The 22,045-nt window shown below is 39.3% G+C and overlaps 1 protein-coding gene across 2 annotated transcripts in view; it reads left to right on the plus strand.

The window, feature by feature from the left end:
• FYCO1 (FYVE and coiled-coil domain autophagy adaptor 1) overlaps positions 1-9,017 on the plus strand; it is an 82,981-nt gene extending 73,964 nt beyond the window's left edge. For both annotated transcript variants that reach the window (XM_074271301.1, XM_074271302.1), the window contains exons 15-18: positions 922-1,017; positions 3,291-3,501; positions 7,266-7,375; positions 8,576-9,017. In XM_074271301.1, coding sequence (XP_074127402.1) covers positions 922-1,017; positions 3,291-3,501; positions 7,266-7,375; positions 8,576-8,651 — 493 coding nt within the window. In that variant the 3' untranslated portion in view covers positions 8,652-9,017. The remainder of the gene's footprint in view (positions 1-921; positions 1,018-3,290; positions 3,502-7,265; positions 7,376-8,575) is intronic.
• The last annotated feature ends 13,028 nt before the right edge of the window (positions 9,018-22,045 follow it).

Below are 22,045 nucleotides of genomic sequence, written 5' to 3' on the forward strand. Positions count from 1 at the left end.
AGCCATGTGACCCTTGGCCAGTCATTTACTCCCAAATGCCTCGTCCATAAACAGAAAGAATTGGAAAGCATATGTATGCTGACAGAATGGAGGGCGATATAAATAATAATGTAAGATGTATTTGACTTTTAATGTAGTCTGAGATTAAATCACCCTTTCAGACTTTACCCTCATCGCCTCCACCCTCCATGTATGTCCACTCGTGTCTCAGTTTAACTCTTTTATCCTGACCTTCTATGGAGAAGGATCTAATTGGGAAAAACTCTGGGTCAGTTCAGTTATCTATTTTCTATATTATCTGAATGCAGATAACGGGGAATTAACTATAATGGGAGTTGCAAGAATAATAGGTGTAGGACAAAAGGAGGGCAGAAAATGGACAAATTAGTTTTCATGTTTTTATAGCCCCGATCTGGTATTGCTACTTTTGTTATTTCTTAAAAATTGTTTTCTGTGAAAGTGAAAGAAGAAAACAAAAAGGGGGCTCAGAAAGTAGAAATACCAGAGTCTGGTTTGAAGGACAAGGGCAAAGGCGAGGTCTTAGAAGGCAGCTGGTGAGGATGGGTGGAGAAGGACACCGATGTAAGCTGTGTTTGTGATTACAAGATTGCAGATGCATTTCTTCCTGTCCCATATTTCTCCCCCTGTTCCTTTTCCCTGTTTTGCTGGACTTGATTCAGCGCCCTGGATTACTGCCGCAGAGCCATGTAATTCAGTAGGTACGGGGTTGCTGATCAGTCGGCGTGTCCTTAACAGCCCACATTTATTCTGGGCGGCCTCCTTCAAAGCAGCCCAAAATGCTGTTGCTACAGCCAGGACTTGGGAAGCTCTTGATTTCTTAAAGGGGAAGCAATAGATGTGGCGGAGGGATTCTCTGGGGTGTGTTTGTGCCTGCCTGAGACCATCTTCCTCTTTTTACAGGGACAGCACATCCAACTCTCTAACACCCGATGACTCTGAAGATATGCCCATGGGCCAGGATGCAGAAATCTGCCTGCTGAAGTCTGGAGAGCTGATGTGAGTACCATCGCAGCCAAGGTGGGGAGAAGAAGGAGACTCAAAAACCTGGTTGGGGCACGCACTTATTGATTCATTAGAAGTCAGAGGTTATCAATAAGTTTACCAGTTTTGGCAACCTCAGGCAGCCGTTACTTCTCATGGACTTTGCCACGATGGAGGCCTCCATGGAAATGCTGCCATCTCTCTCTCTGGACCCTTCTTGCTCTTTCTCCCATGTCTTTTTTCTACCCTGCTACTGTCTGGCGACATGTTTAACTAGACTGAGAAATACAGAATAAGGACACCCTGGGGGAGTGGCCTGTTCACCCTAGTATTTGGGACCACCAAAAAGCCCCGTGCAGGCCCATGGGAATGAACCTCAGCCATCAGTGTGAGGTCACAAACCTACACTCTTCCTCAACTCCCTTTAGAAATATGAACTGTAACGTCCCCAAACTCTTTTTTTTTTCCTACACCTATTTATAACTGTAGAGGAACCTCATCTACAACACATTTTTTTTGGCTTGATTTTATTCTCGTACATTCTTTTTTTTTTTTTTTTAATAATAGCTTTTTATTTTCAAAATATATACAAAGATAGGTTTCATTATTCACCCTTGCAAAACCTTGTGTTCCAGATTTTTCTCCCTTCCTTCCCCCATGTTCCCCCCTAGACAGCAATATATCTTAAACATGTGGAATTCTCCTATACATATTTCCACAATTATTATGCTGCCAAAGAAAAATCAGATCAAAAAGGAACAAAAATGAAAAAGAGAAAAAAAAAAAAAAAAAGGCAAGCAAACAAGAAAGACGAAAATATTATATTGTGGTCCTCTCTCTGGATTTGGATAGATCTCTCCATCACAAGTCTATTGGAATTGATTTGAATTACCTCACTGCTGAAAAGAACCACATCCAGGAAATAGTTAATTCCAAGCCTGTCCCTTTACCCATCAGGCCATGTTGGCAATCTAGTTAGATATTATTGCTATTGTTAGTCCCATTTTACAGATTGAAATATTGAGGCACAGAAAGTGGTTTGCCTGTGATCATAAAAGCTGAAAGCAGATCCTGTAGTGCTGTAACCACTAGACTCTTAACATTGTGGCTGGGGCGACTCCTTCCCTGCTCAGAGTCCAACACTGTATCCTCTAGATTCTGTAAGACTGTGACCTGGTCAGCTTCCTCCATGCTCAGAAGTTCAGCTAATTCAGTGCTGTGTCCGCATACAATACTTCAGCTAAACCCTCTAAACTTATGGGAGATACCCACATGCCATATCTCAGTAAGACAATATCTTTGGGCTTAAGTTCTCTCTTTTAATTCTATTCTTGATATAACTTTATTTTGTTTTGTTTTTTTCATACACCAAATCATGGGGTCAATTTTCCATTAGAGAAGTACAAGTATCAGGAGAAACAACCTGAGCTCAGTAGGAGATATGACTAATTCCCTTTTTCCTCCCCTATCACAAGCTGCCTCCTTTTCCCTGTTACAAAAGAAACCAGTGGGGCAGCTAGGTGGTGTAATGGGTAGAGCACCAGCCCTGAAGTCAGGAGGACCTGAGTTCAAATCTGGTCTCAGATACTTAACACTTCCTGGCTGTGTGACCCTGGGCAAGTCACAACCCCAGCCTCAGGAAAAAAAAAAAAAGAAACCAGTTACATAGAAACTATTTTTAAAATGTATCATGCATCAGAATGTAAACTGACAAGAAAGGATTGCTTCTTTCTTTGTGTTTGTATTCCCAACACCTGACACAATCCCAGGCCACAATAATCATTTAATAAATGTTTATTGATTCTTTCATCATTTATGTGTAAAACTTTGTATTCCAAATTTTTCTTCTTCTTTTCCTTACCTCTTCCCTCCCCAAGACAGCAAGCAATCTGATAATAGGGGAAACATGTGCAATCCTAATGCTCATTGATTCTTGATTGATTGATTAATACAATCCTAACTCCCATGCATATAATTCCTACTTTACAGCAGCCAGAAATTTTTTTGCTCCCAAAGGGTAAGAATTTTCCTTCTAAAGTCTCTGCTTAATCTATTAGTTTATGTATATAAAATAATGCCAGTGCTAAAAACAAGTTTGTCCAAGTAAAGATCTTAGCAGGCTCCTTTCTTTCAAGTAAACGTATTACCAAGTTCCCTCCCTCCCAAAAGAAACAAAAAAGAAAAATCTCTGTTTGTTGGGAAGAGGAAGGCCCAAGATTCTTCTGCTAAATGAGCTAACCAGGACATTGGTCATCCAGCTGAAGCCATTCTTCCCATCTTTATTTCAGGATAAAATTACCCCTCACAGTGGATGAGATCTTAAACTTCGGGGAAGGTAACAGAGAGTTGTTTGTCAGATCCAACACCTACAGCATCATCCCAATCACTGTGACCGAGATCGGGCTCACGATCAGCTGGGTCTTTTCCTCTGATCCCAAAAGCATCTCGTTCAGTGTCGTCTTTCGAGAGTCTGAGCATGCTGCCTTGGATCACTGTAAGGTAAGCTGCTCCATAACTCCACAGATCCTGAGATAAAACCACTAGAACACTTGAGTTTTCACACAAGCTCCCTCCACATCTTTCTGGTCCCAAATCTGTCTCAACTACTTTTCCAATCAGTAGCTTTCTGTCAGGTGTGGGCTGACATTTAACATTTGGTTCTCTAGGAAAAATATTTTTGCATAGCACACTTTTGAGTTTAATCTGCATTATTCATATGTTCTCTGTCTCTTAAGTCTAGACAATCAACAAAACAGTAAACCAAGGCCAGATTAGAAGTCTTTGCTGGTTTTTGAGATGTCAGTGCTCACACTGAAAATATAACAATGGATTCAGCCTTTTTTTTTTTTCCAAAACCTTACTACCACATTCCTGGTCTGTGCCCACTACTGACAGCCATGTCAGCTTCTGTTGTTATTTCCAAATAAACCAGTGAGGGGCAAAAGGAAGCCACATATTATGTCCTGAGCTGCTTAATATTGTGCTCACACAGGCTTGTCTTGGTCCTTGAATGATTAGAATAAGTATCTCTTGGAATAAGGTCTAATTCTAGCCTGAATATTCTAAGTTTTATTGTATTTTATTTTATTTTATTTTATTTTATTTTATTTTATTTTATTTTATTTTTGTTTGTTTTATTCTGTTTTGGAGGCATTCGGGGTTAGTTGATTTGTGCAGGATCACACAGGATCACAGACACTTAACATTAGTTCATATCCTCCTGACTCAAGAGTCTATGCTCCATCCACTATACCACCTAGCTGCCCCCAGGATTTATTTTCCTAGCTGCCCCTAGGATTTATTTTTCATAAAATTGGAAGTGACAATAAAATAAAATTGGAAGTATATATGTAGAAATTCTAGCCACATTGGAGCTAGATGTAGAAAATCAAAGATTCTTAGTCTGGGAAGAAATGGCAAAAAAGATTGTATCTCTGTATGTATCTTATATGTATCTCTATCCACTTTATATGTATCTCTGTTCTCATGTAGTTGGTGATGCTGCAAGCATTCTAGAAAAGAGTATGTCTGTCTTGCTGCCTCTAATTTCTCCTCCTGGGAATAGTTTGAACCTCAAACTATTGGGTTCCTGTAGGTAAAATGTTTTTGGTGGGAAAGATTTGCTTCTAATGTAAAGTCTTTATTCACAGCCAACTTTAAGAGTTAAGTTTGTTCTGTCCAGGAGAATTTTGCCTTTCTGGTTTTATGATCCTTCCTAAGGTTCCCAATTTGTGGGCAGTCTCTCCATCAGTGCACATGACAGCCTCATCTTAGCAGAGAATTTATGTAAGTTGTTACTAAACAGAAAAACTTGATACCCAGTGACCATCTTTCTAATGATGAACCTCTCTGTGATTCACATTGGGCCTGTCTTTGCAAAACAGTGAGCATTTATTTAGAACTTCTCATGAGCCAGCATTGTGCTCAGTGTTGCAGATACAAAGAAGTGGACAGTCTTTTGCTAAACCTGTTCCCAACTTGGTATGTAGATCTTGCCAGAAATCAAGTTTCATGAATGTGGCCTTCATAAATCCAGAGTCTCTTTCATGATATGATTAAGCAGGACTTTATTGGGAAAGTCTTTTGGTAGTATTTTAAGGGATTTGGGGGAATTTAAAAGTTTTTTTTAATTAACAAAAATTGTATTTTCTTTCTTTTTTCTCTCTCCCCCTTCCCATGGTTAAAAAAAAAAAAAAAAGTAGCAAAAATCCTTGTAATAAATATGCATACTAATGCAAAACAGACTTCTCATTGCCCATGTCTCCAAATAGATATATATCATTCCATACCCTTACTCTATTGAGTTGCATGTTCCATCATCTGTCATCTGGAATCATGGGTGGTAAATACATTGATTTGCATTGATTGCATTTTGCAATTGATTGCAATTGATGATTGCATTGAGTTCTTAAATAAGTATTGTTCTTTACCCTGTTTTTTTTATTGTAGAATTTCTTCTCTTGTTTCTGCTCACATGACTCCATCAATTGATTTGAGTTTCCCAGATTTCTTTGAGACCATTCCTTTTGTCATGTTTCCATTCATATACCATAATTTGTTCAACTATTCCCCAATTGATGGACAGCTCCTTTAGTTTCCACTTATTTGTTCTTGTTTTCTCTCGCTTCTTCCTTTCCTCTTTCCTTCCCTCTCTCTCCCTCCCTACCCCCCCCCCTCTCTCTCTCTGTCTCTCTCCTTTTTCTTTTCCTCCTCCTCTTCCTCCTTCCTTCTTTCTCTCCTTCACATACGCACATAGAACTGCTATAATTACTGTTGTACATGGGTTCTTTTCTTCTTTCTTTGATCACTTAAGGGTGTAGGTCAAAGGCTATGTATAATTTAGTAACTTTGGAGGCACAATTCTAGATTGCTGTTCTAAATAACTGCATTGAATACAATTTACAGCCCCACTAGTAGTACCCTAATAGTACCTATTTTCTTCCAATATTTGTCATTTTTTTTCTTTTTTTTGTTAGCTTTACCAAACCTGTGGATATGAGGTGGAAATTGAGGATTGGTTTAAATTGTATTTTTCTGTTAGTGACTTGAAGCATTTTGGCTCATGGCTGTTGATTGCTTTGGGAAGCTAGGTGGTGCTGTAGATAAACAAGAAGACTCATCTTCCTGAGTTTGTTTGACCTTAGATAGCTACTAGTTGTGTGATTGTGGACAAGTCACTGAATCCTGTATGTCTTAGTTCCTCATCTGTAAAATGAACAGAGAAGGAAATGGCAAAATATTCCAGTTTCTTTGCAAAGAAAACTTGAAATGGATTCAGGAAGAAGTGAACCTCTTCAGAGGAAACCACTGAACTACAATAAACAAATGGGAAGCTTGGATTTCTTCCTCTGAAAGCTACCTGAAGAATATGAACTATATATCCATATCATATCATACCAATTTCTTCTCATAAATTTGAACCTGTTCCTCAAGTACCTTGATAATTAGACCTTTAGTACAAACTTGTTACAAAGCTTTTTTTTCCCCCCATTAACCTTCTTTCCTTCTGATTTTAGCTACTTTAGTTTTGTTTGTGCAAAAACATTTTAATTTTATAGAATCAAAATTGCCCATTTTATCTTGTGATCCTTTCTTATCCCTTATTTGGTCATGAACTCTTCTCCCAACTATAGATCTGAAAGGTAATTTTTTTCTCCTTGATTTTATAATTTGTTTATGTCTTTATGTTTTAAGTTGTGTACCAATTTAGAACTTGATAAATGGTGTGAAGTGCTAATCCATGTCTAGCTTCTGGCACATTTCTTTCCAGTTTTCCCAGCAATTTTGTTGAATTGTCAATCTTAGTCCAGTAGTTGAGACCTTTGAGTTTCCCCAACAATGTCTATTGTGTTCACTTGCTTTTGTATGTTGGGTCCCTCTTCTGTTCCACTGATCAACCTTTTTATTTCTCAGTCAGTACCAAATCCTTTTTATGTTTACTGCTTGTAATATAGTTTGAGATCTTAGACTGCTCACTCTCTTCTATGTAAATATTTTACAAGTTATTTTTGGCATTGTATTATAGTGGTTTTCCCTTTCCATTGATTACTAAAAGGAGTCAGGAGACCCCATTTTCTGGTCCAAACTGGACTGCTTTCTAGTCTTGAGCAAATACATCCACTTCTCTGAGGACCAGTTTCCTCATACATAAAATATGGGGAAAGATTAGCTGCTCTTTAAGGGAATCCTATTTTAGCTTTTAACTATATCATCTTCTAGCTCTGAAACTGGCATGTCATGTCTCCTCCGGTTTGATTTTTCAGGTTCTAATTCCCATGACCCGTTGCAATTCCCACCGGGAAAACATCAAAGGCCAGCTGAAAGTCAGGAATCCAGGGATTTACATCTTGATATTCGACAACACCTTCTCAAAGTAAGAGGGGTTTTTTTTTTTTTTTCTGGGAATAATTTCGAAGACATTCTTATGTGTGGGGTCCCCTACGCAAGCGGGACATTCGTGTTCCCTGAGAGTCACATGCAAGCACAGGACCCACCTCTCCTCTTGGCTGCCACATGCGATGTGGGTAGTTAATGTTACTGGTAAATTGTTTATTGTTTTATATTTCCTGAATGCCTAAATTAAGGGCTGGCAGCTTTCCCAAAGTTGAATGCCAAATTTGAGTCAACCCCCTCACAGGGAAGAAAAGAATGAAGGACCTTGTCTAATGAGCCTGGATTTTCACACAGATATCTTTGATTATATGCCCCAGGGGCAGACTCATGATCAAATGTCCCAGGTCCATCGGGGTCATAGCCAATATGAGTGGATAATAAGACAGCAAGCTTTCCTCCCTCTTCTTCAGATGATCCTCCGGGAGGGGCCACACCATAAGCCCTTTTGAATTAGTACCTCAGTTATCCAGTAATTCCTTAGCAGGAATGGGAAACCAAATGACTGAAAAGGCTTCTTCAGATTCAGTTTGGGAAGACCCTGGTACTCATCTGGCTTATGTGTGGACCGAAGGTTACTGACACCTGGCCTAAACTCTGCTTCCATGGTTGAATGGAGAGATGCCCATGAAAGAGCTATGGGAAAGAGTATTTTAAACACATTTCCCTAATTCAGATTTACAACAAGCCTTCCAGCTTTCCTCTTTTGGGATTATTGTTTTCTTTTCTAATGTAGGTGAGGGGGGACCATGGTGATGAGTCCTGAGGAGGATTGTATGGTCCTGGTGCTCAAAAAAGGCTCAAGTTTATATGAATCTAAAGGGGATGGCTGAGTTCTCATATTCCTCTGGGACACACAGTTTTACAACCCCTGTGAAGGGAAAGGATTTATCCGTGAGCCAGGGGAGAAGACTTCTTGGTTATTTTTCTAATAAAAACAGAATTTGGGTAGTATATTAAGGCTGGCAACATGTTTTAGTAAGTGTTATCTCATTTGAAATCATTAAAGATCCCCTAAAAAGAGATTTCTTTGTTATGAGCATTGGAACCACTTCTTCCTCAGGAAGATTAGACTCAGAGCAAGATCCTTGGTCTCCTGTCATTGTCAGTGACAATGATTGATTCATTGGGCTTTTCTGGGCCACCACTAACAAGCTGCTTTTTTTCTTTGTACATCCTACAGGTTCATCTCCAAAAAAGTCTTTTATCACCTGACCGTTGACTCACCTGTGATCTACGATGGGAGCGATTTCCCATAGATTTAAAACTCGTGATCTTAACTGCTTTACTTTATCCATGGGAAACACTACTCTTATTTATGTCTCACATAAACACTAAAGAAAAGAAAGAAAGCCTTGCAGCCTCTGGACTACACAATTCTAAAGAGAGAACATCTTGGATATCCTCCCTGGAAGCCTCGGCTGTCCGGGAACTCTGCTCTGTACCACGTACAGATGGCTGTCGGCTTCTGCAGCTTCCTGCAGCCCAGGGTATCTCTTTCAGTATTTAAGGACCTCAGTCACAGCCCTTTGGGGGCTTAAGATTAACAACCAAAGAACGTGGATTTCCCAGAGGCATGCATTTGAATTTGCAGCACTTGGATACTTAAAGGAGATGGTCTCTTCTCTGGGCAGTTTTTTTTTTATATCTGTTGTTGTTTGTATCCAAGAAATCAGGAGGGCACCTAAAAAACCCAGGGCAGGGAGGGAATCCTGGGGCAAGGTACGGATGGATGAATCAGTCAAGCTATTGGAGTGGGGCAAAGAGAGAGATGCTGTCTGTGGCAGTGATCAGCGGCAGTTTGTGGCCGTCACCAGCTTCTGCTATAGCTCAGTATGTCTTTTCTAGTTCTTTTTCAACACCAGCTAATTCTCAAGGAAGTAAATCAAAACGATTGCTGTGAGATAGGAAGGTCAGTCCACTTCAGCAACCATTTATTAAATACCAGCAATGGGCAAGGCTTGTTGGGTGCTAAGAATACAGAGACAAAAAGGGAACAGTCCCTGCTCTTAAGTGGCTTCCGATCTGATGTTCACATGGAGTCCGTGAAAGGTGACACTTGGTAGTGCTTGTCTTCAACCCAAGTTCCTCCTTACTCCCATTGGCCTCCAAGACTGGGGCTTCTCAGCAGCTCTGTTTAATCCCTTAGGGACCTGTCTCTCTTCCTAAGCCTCTCTTCTGGTGTCTAGTATCCTCAGATAACCAACTGACTGCACAATTGGCCCTTGAGTCTCAGCCTCCTAAACTCCGTTACGGACACGGTCACAGACATAAGTGGTGATTGTGAAGACAAACAGACGATCCGACTGTTGGAGCTGGAGTCCCAATCAGAGGCTGTTCTCTTACACGACTGCTGATGTCTGTGATGGGAAAGAAAAAAGAACTAAGTCTTAATTGATGGGACATTATGCATCTCTCCTTCTGGCTAGTGTTTTTGGAGGGCCCAGGAAGACCTTTTGCCTTTGGAGATTTTGACCCAAAACTTTTGTTTTTAACTGAAACTGGCTCCCTGATACCAAATGCAAACATGTTTATGGAAATATAAACACATTTTCATTTACTGAGGACTATAGCCAAAGCATAGTTTTGATTACAAAAGCAATTTTTTAAAGACTATTTCTTTGAGAACACAAGTATAAGCATCAATAGAATTCATGTGTTTCCCACATTTTTATTCCTTAATTTACTCTTTAGCCCTGATATGTGGTATATGATTTGCAAAGCCATATTTTTTTCCTTTTGTCCCCATCTCATGTCTTTTAAAGAACTTTCATACCACAGACTTCTTCCTTCTCAAAGAAAATGATTGTATCCTCTTCCCAAACATTGGGTACCATCTTTGCTTATGTCCTTTTCTCCCTATGCTTCCTGAACCACCTTTTCCAAGGTTAGTCATCCCTCAGACTTCTGAGCTTCAGTGTTCCTGAAAGAAGACAATCCTTTGGTCTTAAGAGAAAGTGCAATGGAGTGAGTGATAGACTGAAGGCACAGAGAGCCTAACATCTGAGGGAGACTCTACCCCTTATGTGCTGCACAGCCTTAGATACACCACTTCACTTCCATATCATTTGCAAAATATAAATGAGGACTTCATGCTAGAATACATTAGACTCATGAGCATCCCTTTGGCCAACAGGCCAAAATCTATGGATCTCCTTTTAGGATGATTTTTGAAGCCAAAAATAAAGTACACAGACTTACAACGGAAACCAATTGTATTGAGTTATCAAAATAGTAATCAAATTCATGGATACCAGATTAAGAGCCTCTGTGCTAAATGATTTCGAAGGTCCCTTTCAATTCTAATATTCTGTGATTCTAAGTACAGGTGAGAAGGACAAGTGAGACCATGTTCAATACATGATACAAGGGCCGATATAATACCAACAATTTAGGAACCTTATTTAGGGCAAAGAGATGAAGTAAAATAGACATGGAGAGGAAGGACTTTGGATGTAAAGGGAAGCTACTGATTTTCAACAGAAGAGAGTCGGGTATTTGTAATCAGGGAAGTAGAGTGTCATGAATGATGAACAATGTCTGCCTTCTCGTTAGGGGGTTTGTCTCCAACCTCTTGCCCTTGAGCCAAGCTACATGAGCTGAAAACCAACTGATTGATTCTCTCAGTTGGGAAAGGAATAAGAGCAGGCCCCCTTCATTCTAGAGTCTGGCAAAGTGAGAGGAGAAGGAGGGGGACCTGAAAGACGTTATGAGATGGGAATAAAATTTGGAAAAGTGTCAGCATAGTGGGGCCAAGTCCCACATCTGTTTTCAATGAAGATTCATCTCCAAAAACCTAATCAGGAAGAGATTATTCAGGGCTGATGGCAAAAAAAGTTGCCTGTTTTGGAAACATTTCATTACTGTCTACCTTCTGTCAGAGAATGGGAAGAAAAAAAAATGGATGTGAAAGATCTTCAAACCAGCTTCCAGAAAAGGATGCTCTTGGTCTGGTGGTAATGTGGGCCATTGCCATGAAGAGTCACGAGTTGTCTGCATTTCTGAGAAAAGTAAACTTTGGTTTTTCTCTTTGGGGCCCAGTTTTACCCAGGACTAGTACCATTTCAGGATCCTCAGCTGGTCGGCCTGTCCCCCTAACTGATGACATTGTCTTGATCATCAACATCACTACAAGGCATTGGTTAGGGATTGGAATATTTCTTTCCAATTGAGGTTCATTATGTTGTGCTATCATAGATGGCCTGTTATAGATTTGGCGGGGGGGTGGGGGGAGTGGGAAGAGGTAAAAACCAAGCAGTTCATCGCTTCTTAGGAAGCCAATCACTGAAGTCATAAGGAGATACCTTCCTTAGGATATGTGGATTTTTGACTTCTCATAGATGGGCAATCAGATTGAAAATGAATGGCACTTTATTGTATTCAGAGGGCTGCCCAAATTATGTCAGGTTCACTTCACTAACTATAATTGTAGCTATATATTTATTTTTTTGTGCTAGACACATCGTGTGCTTTTAATGAGGCTGTTATCAGAGGTTAGCTCTTTCGTAGATTCCTGTCACACTATGCAATGACAGCTCTTTCATCTACGTATGGGTTTAAACTGCGTCACTTTAATTTACAGTTAGATTGCCAATTTCTCTAGGTGTGGTGAGTTTGGGGTTTTGTTATATATAACTAAGAGCTGTTGAATATTAAAGCTCCTATCAACTAAAATGATCCAACAGAAAGCATCCTGGGAATTTCAGATTACAATTTCAAAAGAAGAGTTGCCTTTGTTGGGAAAGCATCCAGGAGAAAGCTATTTTTGTATTTGGATGTCCACTTCCCTGAAGCCATTAGATAAACTTCATAACTCCAAAAACCTGGCCAAATTTATCAACCCATATTCTGGCATAAACCAATTGGTTGAAAAATTGTTTCTTTATATCTAAATACATACTTGAGAATGCACTTTATTATTATGGCATTTGGGATTCAGAAAGATTGGATTAAGCAAAACCCTTCCCTGACTTTATTCTTATCTAGAAGCCTGAAAACTAATCAATCATTAAGGTTTTAAAAATGGAAAAGGACATAGTGTGTGAATATAAAATAATAAGATTGATTTTTCCCCTTTCAATTAGGATATTCAGTCCCATTATTCAGTGGTGCTCTTGATGTAGATCATACCCAAAATGCTAGGAAAATATGACAAAGATGGCTAACGCATGAGATACAAAAAATGTCCAAGGCAAATTCATGATGAAACGAAATCATTTTTATTTTAATAAAATAGCCTGCTTTAAGACAAGACTTACATTTCCTTTTGTTACAGCCCTGGGTGGTTTCATAGAGAAATGCTGGTCATGTCCTCAGTACAAAGAATCTAAGCCTTGGTGCCCATAAATCCTTAACTCCATCGAAGTGTCCGAGGCACCATGCTAGCCACTGGTGGTACAAAGACAAAAATGAACCAGATCCTGCCTTTAGGAAGCTGAAGGTGAGCGAAGCGATTTTATATATATATATATATATATATATATATATATATATATATATCCACAGATGAGGGAGGATGTTCTTCCAAGGTCCCTTTTCTCCCAGTCAGTGAGAGTGGGAATTAGCAAAGAGAAGCTTCTCTGCTAAGATAACACCAGATCTGAGTCCCAGAGCAAGAGAGGGATGCTCACACCACAAGTGAATTAAAATTCAGGTATCAAAAAGTCTTTTTTCTGAAGTCTTCAGTGGGCTTTGCTCTGTTTCACTGTTTCCAATGGGATTCTTCCAAAAAGCAGGGAAAATTAAATTAATCACCCATTGTTTGGTCTTTTAATAATTATTTAAAAGAAAACAAAAGGGTAGTGGATGGTTACATATGTGAAAAGTTAACTAAGGCCAGGCCGAGCCACACGTCATTCAAAGGGGCACGTGGACCTTTGGCGACACTGGAGAGCAGACACCCAGGCCTTGGAATCCCTGGCTTGAAAGCTGGAATTCTACTTAGACCAATCTTCAGTGGGTCTGGCCGTGTCCTGCGTCTTGTTTGGACTCCTGATTCAGTGGCATTTGCCAAAGAACTGCCCAAGAACAAGCCAGACACCAGCCCAACTCCTGGGAGTGGGGTGAGAGACTTTTGTCATTGAAGTATATTCACTTGTTAGCCACCGCGCCATATGGGGCACACTTCATGCTTTTTGCCTTTTTGGTTTTGATCTCAGGAATTAAAAGGAAAAAATGTCATTTAGAGTGATGTCTTTTATTGTGACTTCTGTATAGTAAGTGGGGGTAGGCTGAGTGCTGCTGACAATACTCTGCTCCCCTTTTGGGACCGTTATTTTACATGGAATGGGTGTAACAGGGCAATTCTGCCCCCCAAAGCATTTGTACTAACCCCCTGGGCATCTCTTAGCCTGGTTTTTGGAGGTCATCCAATTCTGTCAGAAAACAATCGTTTACATTTATATAACATTTCCAGGTTTGCCAAGTACTTTTCTCACAATTGCTCTGTGAGGTGATGAATAGATTAATTTTATTATCATGCCCATTTTACAGATTAGGGGATTTGTCCAGAGCCAGCCATGTATCTAGCCATTGCTGAGACAAGGGTTCAGACTCAGACCTTCCAACTCCAAGCCTGGATCTCTAAATCTATCGGCTACCTTCTATCACCAGATGCTTCTCAATGAAAGTCCTGAGACCTAGCCACAAACCAAATTTGGCCAACTCTTGTGGGGCTTTCTTGGGGTCTCAGGAACATCTGGGTTTGAACCTTACTTTCGGACTAGCTATGTAGCCTGAAGTGATTAAGTCGCTTACTTCCCCAAGACCATAAGACAGAGCAATATGGAAACTAGAAGGATGGGGATAATTAGTTACATTCTCCTCTCCTCATCCCCCAGGCTGAAAAATAGTCCCTTTCCAGGGAAGTTTCCAGAGAAACTTAAGAAGACTTGTATGAACTGATGTAGGCTTAAGCAGAACTGGAAGAAATGTGGGTGCAATGGTGAAAACATTGTAAAGAAAAATAACTGAAAGATTTTAGAACTGATGATGAATCCCACTGCCCCAGCCTCGACAGTGAGATGGTGGACGCAGGATACTGAGACGTGCTTTTTTTTTTTTTTTTTTTTTTTTTTTAATATGGCCTTGAGGGAACGTGTTTGGTTTGATTACCATATTTGTCATGATAGAGGGTAGAGAGAAAAGAGAAAGAAAATGTATTTTTATTTGAAAAAAAAATGTCCCTTTCTGCTGTTCCCCCAATAATCAGGTAGAGCTATAGCTTGAAAAGGATGACAGGCTTTCAGAAGCATGGGCTACCAGAGAGGTGAGAGGTCCACTGCTTGAGACCTGGCCCACAAACTTTTTGATGTAGTTCTTTCAAAAGCGAGCTCATTTTGTCCCATCACCCTTTTGGGATCCCCGGTGCGGCTGGAGCCAGGACTCCTGGCTCCTGTGCTCCCAGCCAAACTGGGCTCCCGCCCTTCCAGGAGCTTGACAGGCTGGGTCTGAAGCTTTAGGATTGGGAAGCACCATCTCATCCTCCTACCTGGTGGCGCAGGTGCTGAGGGGGAAGAGAGGTTTCAGCACCTCTCCCTATGGAGATTTTGGGGAAATGCAAGCTTGTTTAGGGCACTCCTAGCATCTGAGGCAGAATTACCCAGAAATACATGCAAAGCAGGCGCTCTGCACAGAAGGGAAAAGTAACGGGTGCTTTTAATTTGGGAAGGGAAAACCTAAAAAAAGCAATAATGAAAGTTGTTCAGAGCTTCTTGGGGTTGAGAGGAAGGGCAGCCTTTAATTTTCCCATGCTCACCACCTCCTTAAGAAGGACCCGGAAGGTGAGACTGGGGGTGGCTGTTTGGGTCTTGCCCCATTTCTCTCTGCCTCTGTGTGTGTGTGTGTGTCTGTGTCTGCCTCTCAATCCATCTGTCTATATGTCTTTGTCTCTGTCTCCCTCTGTTTGTGTGTCTGTCCATCTCTCCATCTGTTTGTATCTTTCTCTTTCTCTCTGTTTTCCTCTGTCTCTGTCTCTCCCCACTGTTTTACTTCTTCCCTCCCCTATTTCTTTTTCTCCTCTCTGTGTCTCTGTCCATCTGTCTGTATATCTCTGTCTCTCTTCTCTCCGTGCCTCTCTGTATGTCTCCCTCCCTCCCTTTCTTTTTCTGTGTATTTCTGTCTCGCTGTTTTTCTGTCCCTGTCTGTATGTCTCTGTCTCTCCTCTCCATGCCTCTCTGTATGTCTCTCTCCCATTTTTCCTTTCTGTGTTTTCCTGTCTCTATCTTTCCCCTTTCTGTTTTTCTTCTTCCCTTCCCTCCCCCATCTTTCTCTCCTCTCTGTGTGTCTCTGTCTCCCTTCCCCCATCTCTGACTCTGTCTCTCACCTTTGAAATAACAGATGTCTGTGGTTTCCCTGAACTTTTTCTGCACGTACACTCTGAGAGAGGTTTTCTCACAGTCACTTCCCCATCTCAGCTCTGAATTGGATTTCATTTTTATGGTCCATGATAGCTCCATTGTAGTGAGGTATGCTTAGGAAGGAAGCTTGCCTAGTGGACTAGACCTGGCCATTGAGCCTGGCATCAGTGGGGCGAGCGAGGAGCTTTCTCTAGGGAGGTCCCCTTGTCTGCCCCAGGCCCATGGAGAGATGGAATAGGAGATGGAGTTTGGCCTGGAGAGACCTGGCTCAGTCTGACAGGTCAGTGAAATGGGTGCTCGCTACTCATCAGTATGGGAAACACAAATTCCTGCTGGAAGGAGGGTAGGAGTGGATAAAAAGGGAGGAGACACGTTCTCTTTAAATTTATAGAATTAGCCTTAGATGGCACCTTGGAGACCATGTGCTTCAGCCCCCCTCATTTAAGAGGTGAGGAAACTCCAGTTGTGAGGAGATAGGTGACTTTCCTACAATCACATAAGTGTCAAATGCTCCTAAGACACTGACTCATCACAAAATGAGGTGGCAGCTCCCCGGAGGGCTGATATTACAGATCCCATGCACCTGACCAGAAAGAGCTTCCAAGAACGGGACCAAGTCATGCCCCAGCCTCATGGCCACAGCCGATCATTGGGCTTGCCGAGGGCTGTCAGCCAGCTGAAGACATCATTGGAACATAGGCAAGCCCCAGAAAACGCATCTAGTTTGTACAGATGCTGTAGGATATAGGGAAGTGGGAGGTGGAATCTGAGTCGTTTTATTCCCAGACCACTTAAGCCTATGAGATTAACTGTGCCTCTTTGAGTAGAGTTGGGGATGATGGTGATCAACCTTCAAAATGCTGATGTTTTGGCACAATGTCAGCCTTTCCAAGGATGCTGCTGTTGGGACAACTGAACCATTGTCTCTTCATCTGGAACCAAAGTCTCCTCAAAGAAGTTCTGATCACCATGTAAAGTCACTGGTGATTATTAGAAGGGATGAGCATTTATAAGTACAGAAAGGTAGAATAGGAGTTAGGATGGTATGAGTAAAAGGCAATATGGCTTTTTTATATCACTGGACCTGGAGTCATCTAAGCCTGGCTATAAAATCTGGGTTCAACTGCCTCAGGGACTTACTGGGTGACCATAGAAAAGTTAATCACTGACCTCAGTTTCCTTCTCTGAAAGATAATAATAGTACCTATCTCACATAGTTATTATATTGTTCAAATGAGAAAAAGTATGTAAAAGTGCTTTGCAAACCTTAAAGTAATGATATAAATGTAAGCATGATGAGCAGATATGTAATAAGTGTTCAACAAATTATTTTTGATTGAATTGAATGGATGAAGAGAAAATTGGCTCTCTGTATTCAACAGAATGAAAAATCAATTATTTCATTGGTTGCCAGGGTTGATCCAGGACAAAACTCAGAGCAGGATTCTTTACTTTTGTAGGTCATGAGCCTTCTTTCCCCTGTCTGGTGAATGAAGCCTAGAGACTGCTTCTTAGCAGTATGTGCTTTAAATAATTGAAGAAAATGCCAAATTTTAATAAGGGGTTAATGAAATCACAGCAAATATGTGATTTCTCCCCATCCGAATTCATAGAACCCTCCAAAATCAATAGCTTCCCTCTCCCAGTAGAACTCACAAACAAGTTCTCAAACTGTAGAACATAACAGGTGATTAAAACAAAAGAAATTAATCAATTATTAAGCACCTACTATGCATCAGCAACTATGCTAAGCATTGAAGATATCAAAACGAAATAAATCCTGCCCTTAAGGATGTTTTGTATGGATTTATTTTATATCTTGCAAGTTGGCTGAAGTTATTTCCATTTTTAAAAAAAGTAACTCTTTGGAGGATTTTCATTGTACCATTCATTATATCATCTCCACAAAGTGATCATTTTGTTTGTTCTTCTCCTATATTTATTCCCTCAATTTTTTTCATCTTATTCTAATACTATGATAAAAAGAAGTGGCAACAACGGATAGTTGATTTTTCTTTTTTTGATTTTTTTTTTAACTGCCTCAAGAGGAAGAAATCCCCTGAAAGACTAATTCATTTGATCAGGGGAAAATGTACTTATGTATGTTTGCATGTATATTATTACTATTGTATATGTACATATTTATGTGTATATATATATATATATATATATATTTGTTGCTATAAGTACAAACATATATATACATATAATATATGTATGTGTAATGTATATGTACACATGTGTGTATATGTGTGTGTGTACGACGTGGGTATATACATACATATATGTGGGTATTTGTGTTATATAGACATATATAAATAAATAAGTGGCAAGTTTGGATTGGACACTTACAGTGGGATCAGAGAAGGCTTTATGTACAAAGTGTCTCTTGAATCAAGATTGGTAGGAGACAAAGTATTCTAAGAGGCAGAGATATCGGGGCATTCCAGACATGAGGGACAGTGCAAAGATGAGAGTTAAAATGTTGCATATGAGAAACAGCAACAAGATTAATCCAATTAGATTGTAGAATGCAGCAAGGGAGTATTATAAGATTGAAAAAGTAATTAGAACTAAGTTGTGAAAAAAATTTAAAACTAAAAAAAAAGAATATTTAAAAATTATTAAAGAAAGGCCTATTTTGTTTTCTTGTAGAATGATGCTCAATTTTGCTGGGCTAATTATTCTCGATTGTTAACTTTTGACTTTTGCTTTTGGAATATACCATTCCATGTTCTCTCCTCTTTTAAAGTGATAGTTGATAAATCTTGTGTGACCTTGATTGTGGTCTCTGATATTTTAATTTGTCTCTCTGGCTGCTTGGTGTATTTCTTTTCCCCCTTTTGTCTGGAAGTTATGAATTTTGTCAATGACATCCCTGAAAATTTTCATTTTGGAATTCCTTTCAGGAAGTGATTGATAAATTCTTTCTGTTTTCAATTCTCATTCTAAAATATCTGAAAAGTTTTCTTTAAAGATTTCTTGAAATAGTGTAGATTTCAGGCAATCCTAAAAGTCTTAATTAATCTCTCCTTGATTTGCTCTCCAGGTCAATGATTTTTCATATGAAATCTCTTCCATTTTCCTCCATTTTTTGTTTCATTTCAAGAATTCTTATTTTTCACTAAGTCAATGATTTCTAATCAGACCATTCTGATTAGAGTAAAGTTTTAAACCTGTTCTATTAAGCTACTGATTCTTTTCTCAGGTCTCTTCTCCACATCTCCTCTTCTCCACATCTCCCATTTCCTTTAAAACATTTAAAAAAAAAACTCTTACATCATTTCTTTGAAGAATTCTATTATTCTTGCTGAAAAGGTATTTTTTCCTTGGGAGATTATAGATGTTATGAGTTCTTCTTCTCTTCTTGATTTGTGTTTTAGTCATATTTGGTATTTTTAAAAAATCCCTTTGCTTTTGCTTGAATTTGGCAGATTTTTATTGCTAAAACCTTGAGAGTTAAGTTCTAGATGCCTTAAATTCTGGAAAATCAGTTAAAGTTTAGGAGGTGTTTTTTTTTTTTTTGTTTTTTTTTTAAATCTTGGTAGTCATTTTTTAGACTTTTTTTCTTCCCAGCACCAATACTGTCATTTCCTATGATCAATCTAATTGTTCTTTTAGATGAGGAGAGAGGAAAGAGGCATTTTCTTATCCTCCTTTCATTTGAGTTAACTGGCTGAGGCCTTTCCCTTAAAACCCCAAACTGATAGTTTCACTTTAGTCTTTCAGGGGATTTCTTCCTCTTGAGGCAGTTAAAAAAAATCAAAAAATGAAAAAACAACTATCCGTTGTTGCCACTTCTTTTTATCGTAGTATTAGAATATGAAAAAAATTGAGGGAATAAATATAGGAGAAGAACAAACAAAATGATCACTTTGTGGAGATGATATAATGAATGGTACAATGTAAATCCTCCAAAGAGTTACTTTTTTTAAAAATGGAAATAACTTCAGCCAACTTGCAAGATATAAAATAAATCCACACAAAACATCAGCATTTTGATATGATGCCAGTGAAACCCAGAAAGAATAGAAAAATAAATTACTTTTAAAAATTACTACAGAAGGTAGAAAATACTTAGGAGTCTACCTTCCAAGATATGCATAAGAACTACATAAATGCAACTACAAATAACTACTTGACAGAAATAAGCAATTATTACAGAAATGAAGACTTAAATAACTGGAAAATTATTAACTGCCCATAGAGTAAGACCAATTAATGCCTAAATTAATTTACTTATTCAATACCATATGAATCAAGTAGTCAAAGGATTACTTTACAGGACTAGAAAAAATAACAAAACTAATGTGAAAGGGTAAAAAAGGTCTAGAATCTCAAGAGAAATAATTAAAAGAAATACTTTAAGAAAATGATGAGGTATAACCAAATGTTGAGGTCTAGCTAAGGGATACCTAAATAAAATTAGGATTAATTGAAGTCTAGTGGCAGGTTTGGGGTACAGGGAGTCAAATGGAACTCCCCTGCAACCCCTTTGGATACAGCGCAAGAATACAAAGTTAAATGAGTTCTAGTGGCAGCACAAGAGTCCCCTGTAAAAGAATTTACAAGCCCGAAAACCTAGATTGATAAAAAAGGTTTATTGTAGGGATTTGGAAGCAAGGCTAAAGTCTGGTTAATAAAAGGTATTAGATAGAGAAAAGTGGCAGACAGAGAGTCTGTGATGCAAAGCATGGTGCTTGCATGTTTAGACCCTCTGCCCAGAGATGATTCCAGCTTGGTTCTTTTATTTGCTTGAAGGGGTCTATGGGTGGAGTCCAGGTTGATTCCTTGAGGGCCAGAACCCACCAGGTGGGAGTTGGGAAACCTGAGCAGATCTTTAGAATGGGGGCTGGATACAGCCCAAATTAGCTCAGATACGGATCTCTCCCCTTGGAATACAAAAGGGCGGTTTTGACCAGATCTTGTAACTCAAAGGTCAGTCCCAAAGAGGGTTGGGGATCAGAAAAGGAATCTTAAAGGGGCCACCGCCCATATCAAAAGAAGCCTAATAATGGCAGATCTCAAAGTATACTACAAAGCAGAAATTATCAGAATAGTTTGATATTGGGTACAAAGATCAATCAGTGGAACAGATTAGGTAAACAACATAGAAAAACAAATGTAGTTGATAAGCACAAAAACCCCCAATTACTGTGATAAGGACTCATTTTAACAAAAACTCTTGGGAAAATATGGAAGAAGCTAGATTTAGATCATCACCTCACACCTTATACCAAAAAAGCTCCAAATGTGAATATGACCTAGATGTAAATGGATACATCATAAGCAAATTAGAGAAATAAATTTTCTATAAGATTTTTGGTTAGGGAAAAAGTTCATGACCAAACAAGAAAGAGAGGGGATTATAGCAGATAAAATGGATAATTTTGAATTTATAAAATTTAAAAGTTTTTTGCACCAGAGCTAATGAAATGAAAATTAATAGGGAAATAATTTTTCCCCCCTGAGGCTGGGGTTAAGTGACTTGCCCAGGGTCACACAGCTAGGAAGTGTTAAATGTCTGAGACCAGATTTGAACTCCGGTCCTCCTGAATTCAGGGCTGGTGCTCTATCCACTGCGCCGCCTAGCTGCCCCCAATAGGGAAATAATTAACTGGAAAATATCTTTGCAGCAAGTTTCTCTGATAAAAGTCTTATTTCTAAGATATACAATAAATTAATTCAAATTTACTCAAGCCATTATTCAATATAAAAATACTTTAAATTGACCTATAATTCTGGATATAATTGACTTCCTAGTGATGAGGAGTAAACTGAGGTTCTAAACCGAGATAGGTCAGTTCCTTTTGGGATGTCTAATTAGCTCTCTCTTTCCCCAAAGTAACCAACGGGTGGGTTTGGTAGGGAATGAATTCGCTACTCAATGCTGCATCAAAACAAAGTCTTTATTGATAGTAAAGGGATAGACAGGCATTTGGCCTCCAGGAAGACCAAACTGCCTGCAAGGGGACGCCAGTTGGCGGGCACAAGGCTGGTGTAGACCGAGTGCAAGGATTCCATTTTTTAGACCTTCCTTTTATACATAACTAGGATCATCAAAACAATGTTTGCACAGAGATGTTATCCAAGAGGTTCTGGAGATATTTGTAAATAAGACAGGAATTCTCTGTTGTTGCAAATAAGACAGGAATTCTCTGTTGTTGTAAATAAGACAGGAATTCTCTGTTATCTCCTTCCTCCTCTTCCAAAAAAGGAATTTCCTGCTAATTATTTTTATCTTGAACTATCTCTTTTTTTGACCTTATCACTAGGATGACATTTGGAATACAACT

This window comes from Sminthopsis crassicaudata, chromosome 5 (assembly GCF_048593235.1).
Source record: "Sminthopsis crassicaudata isolate SCR6 chromosome 5, ASM4859323v1, whole genome shotgun sequence".
Classification (NCBI taxonomy): domain Eukaryota; kingdom Metazoa; phylum Chordata; class Mammalia; order Dasyuromorphia; family Dasyuridae; genus Sminthopsis; species Sminthopsis crassicaudata.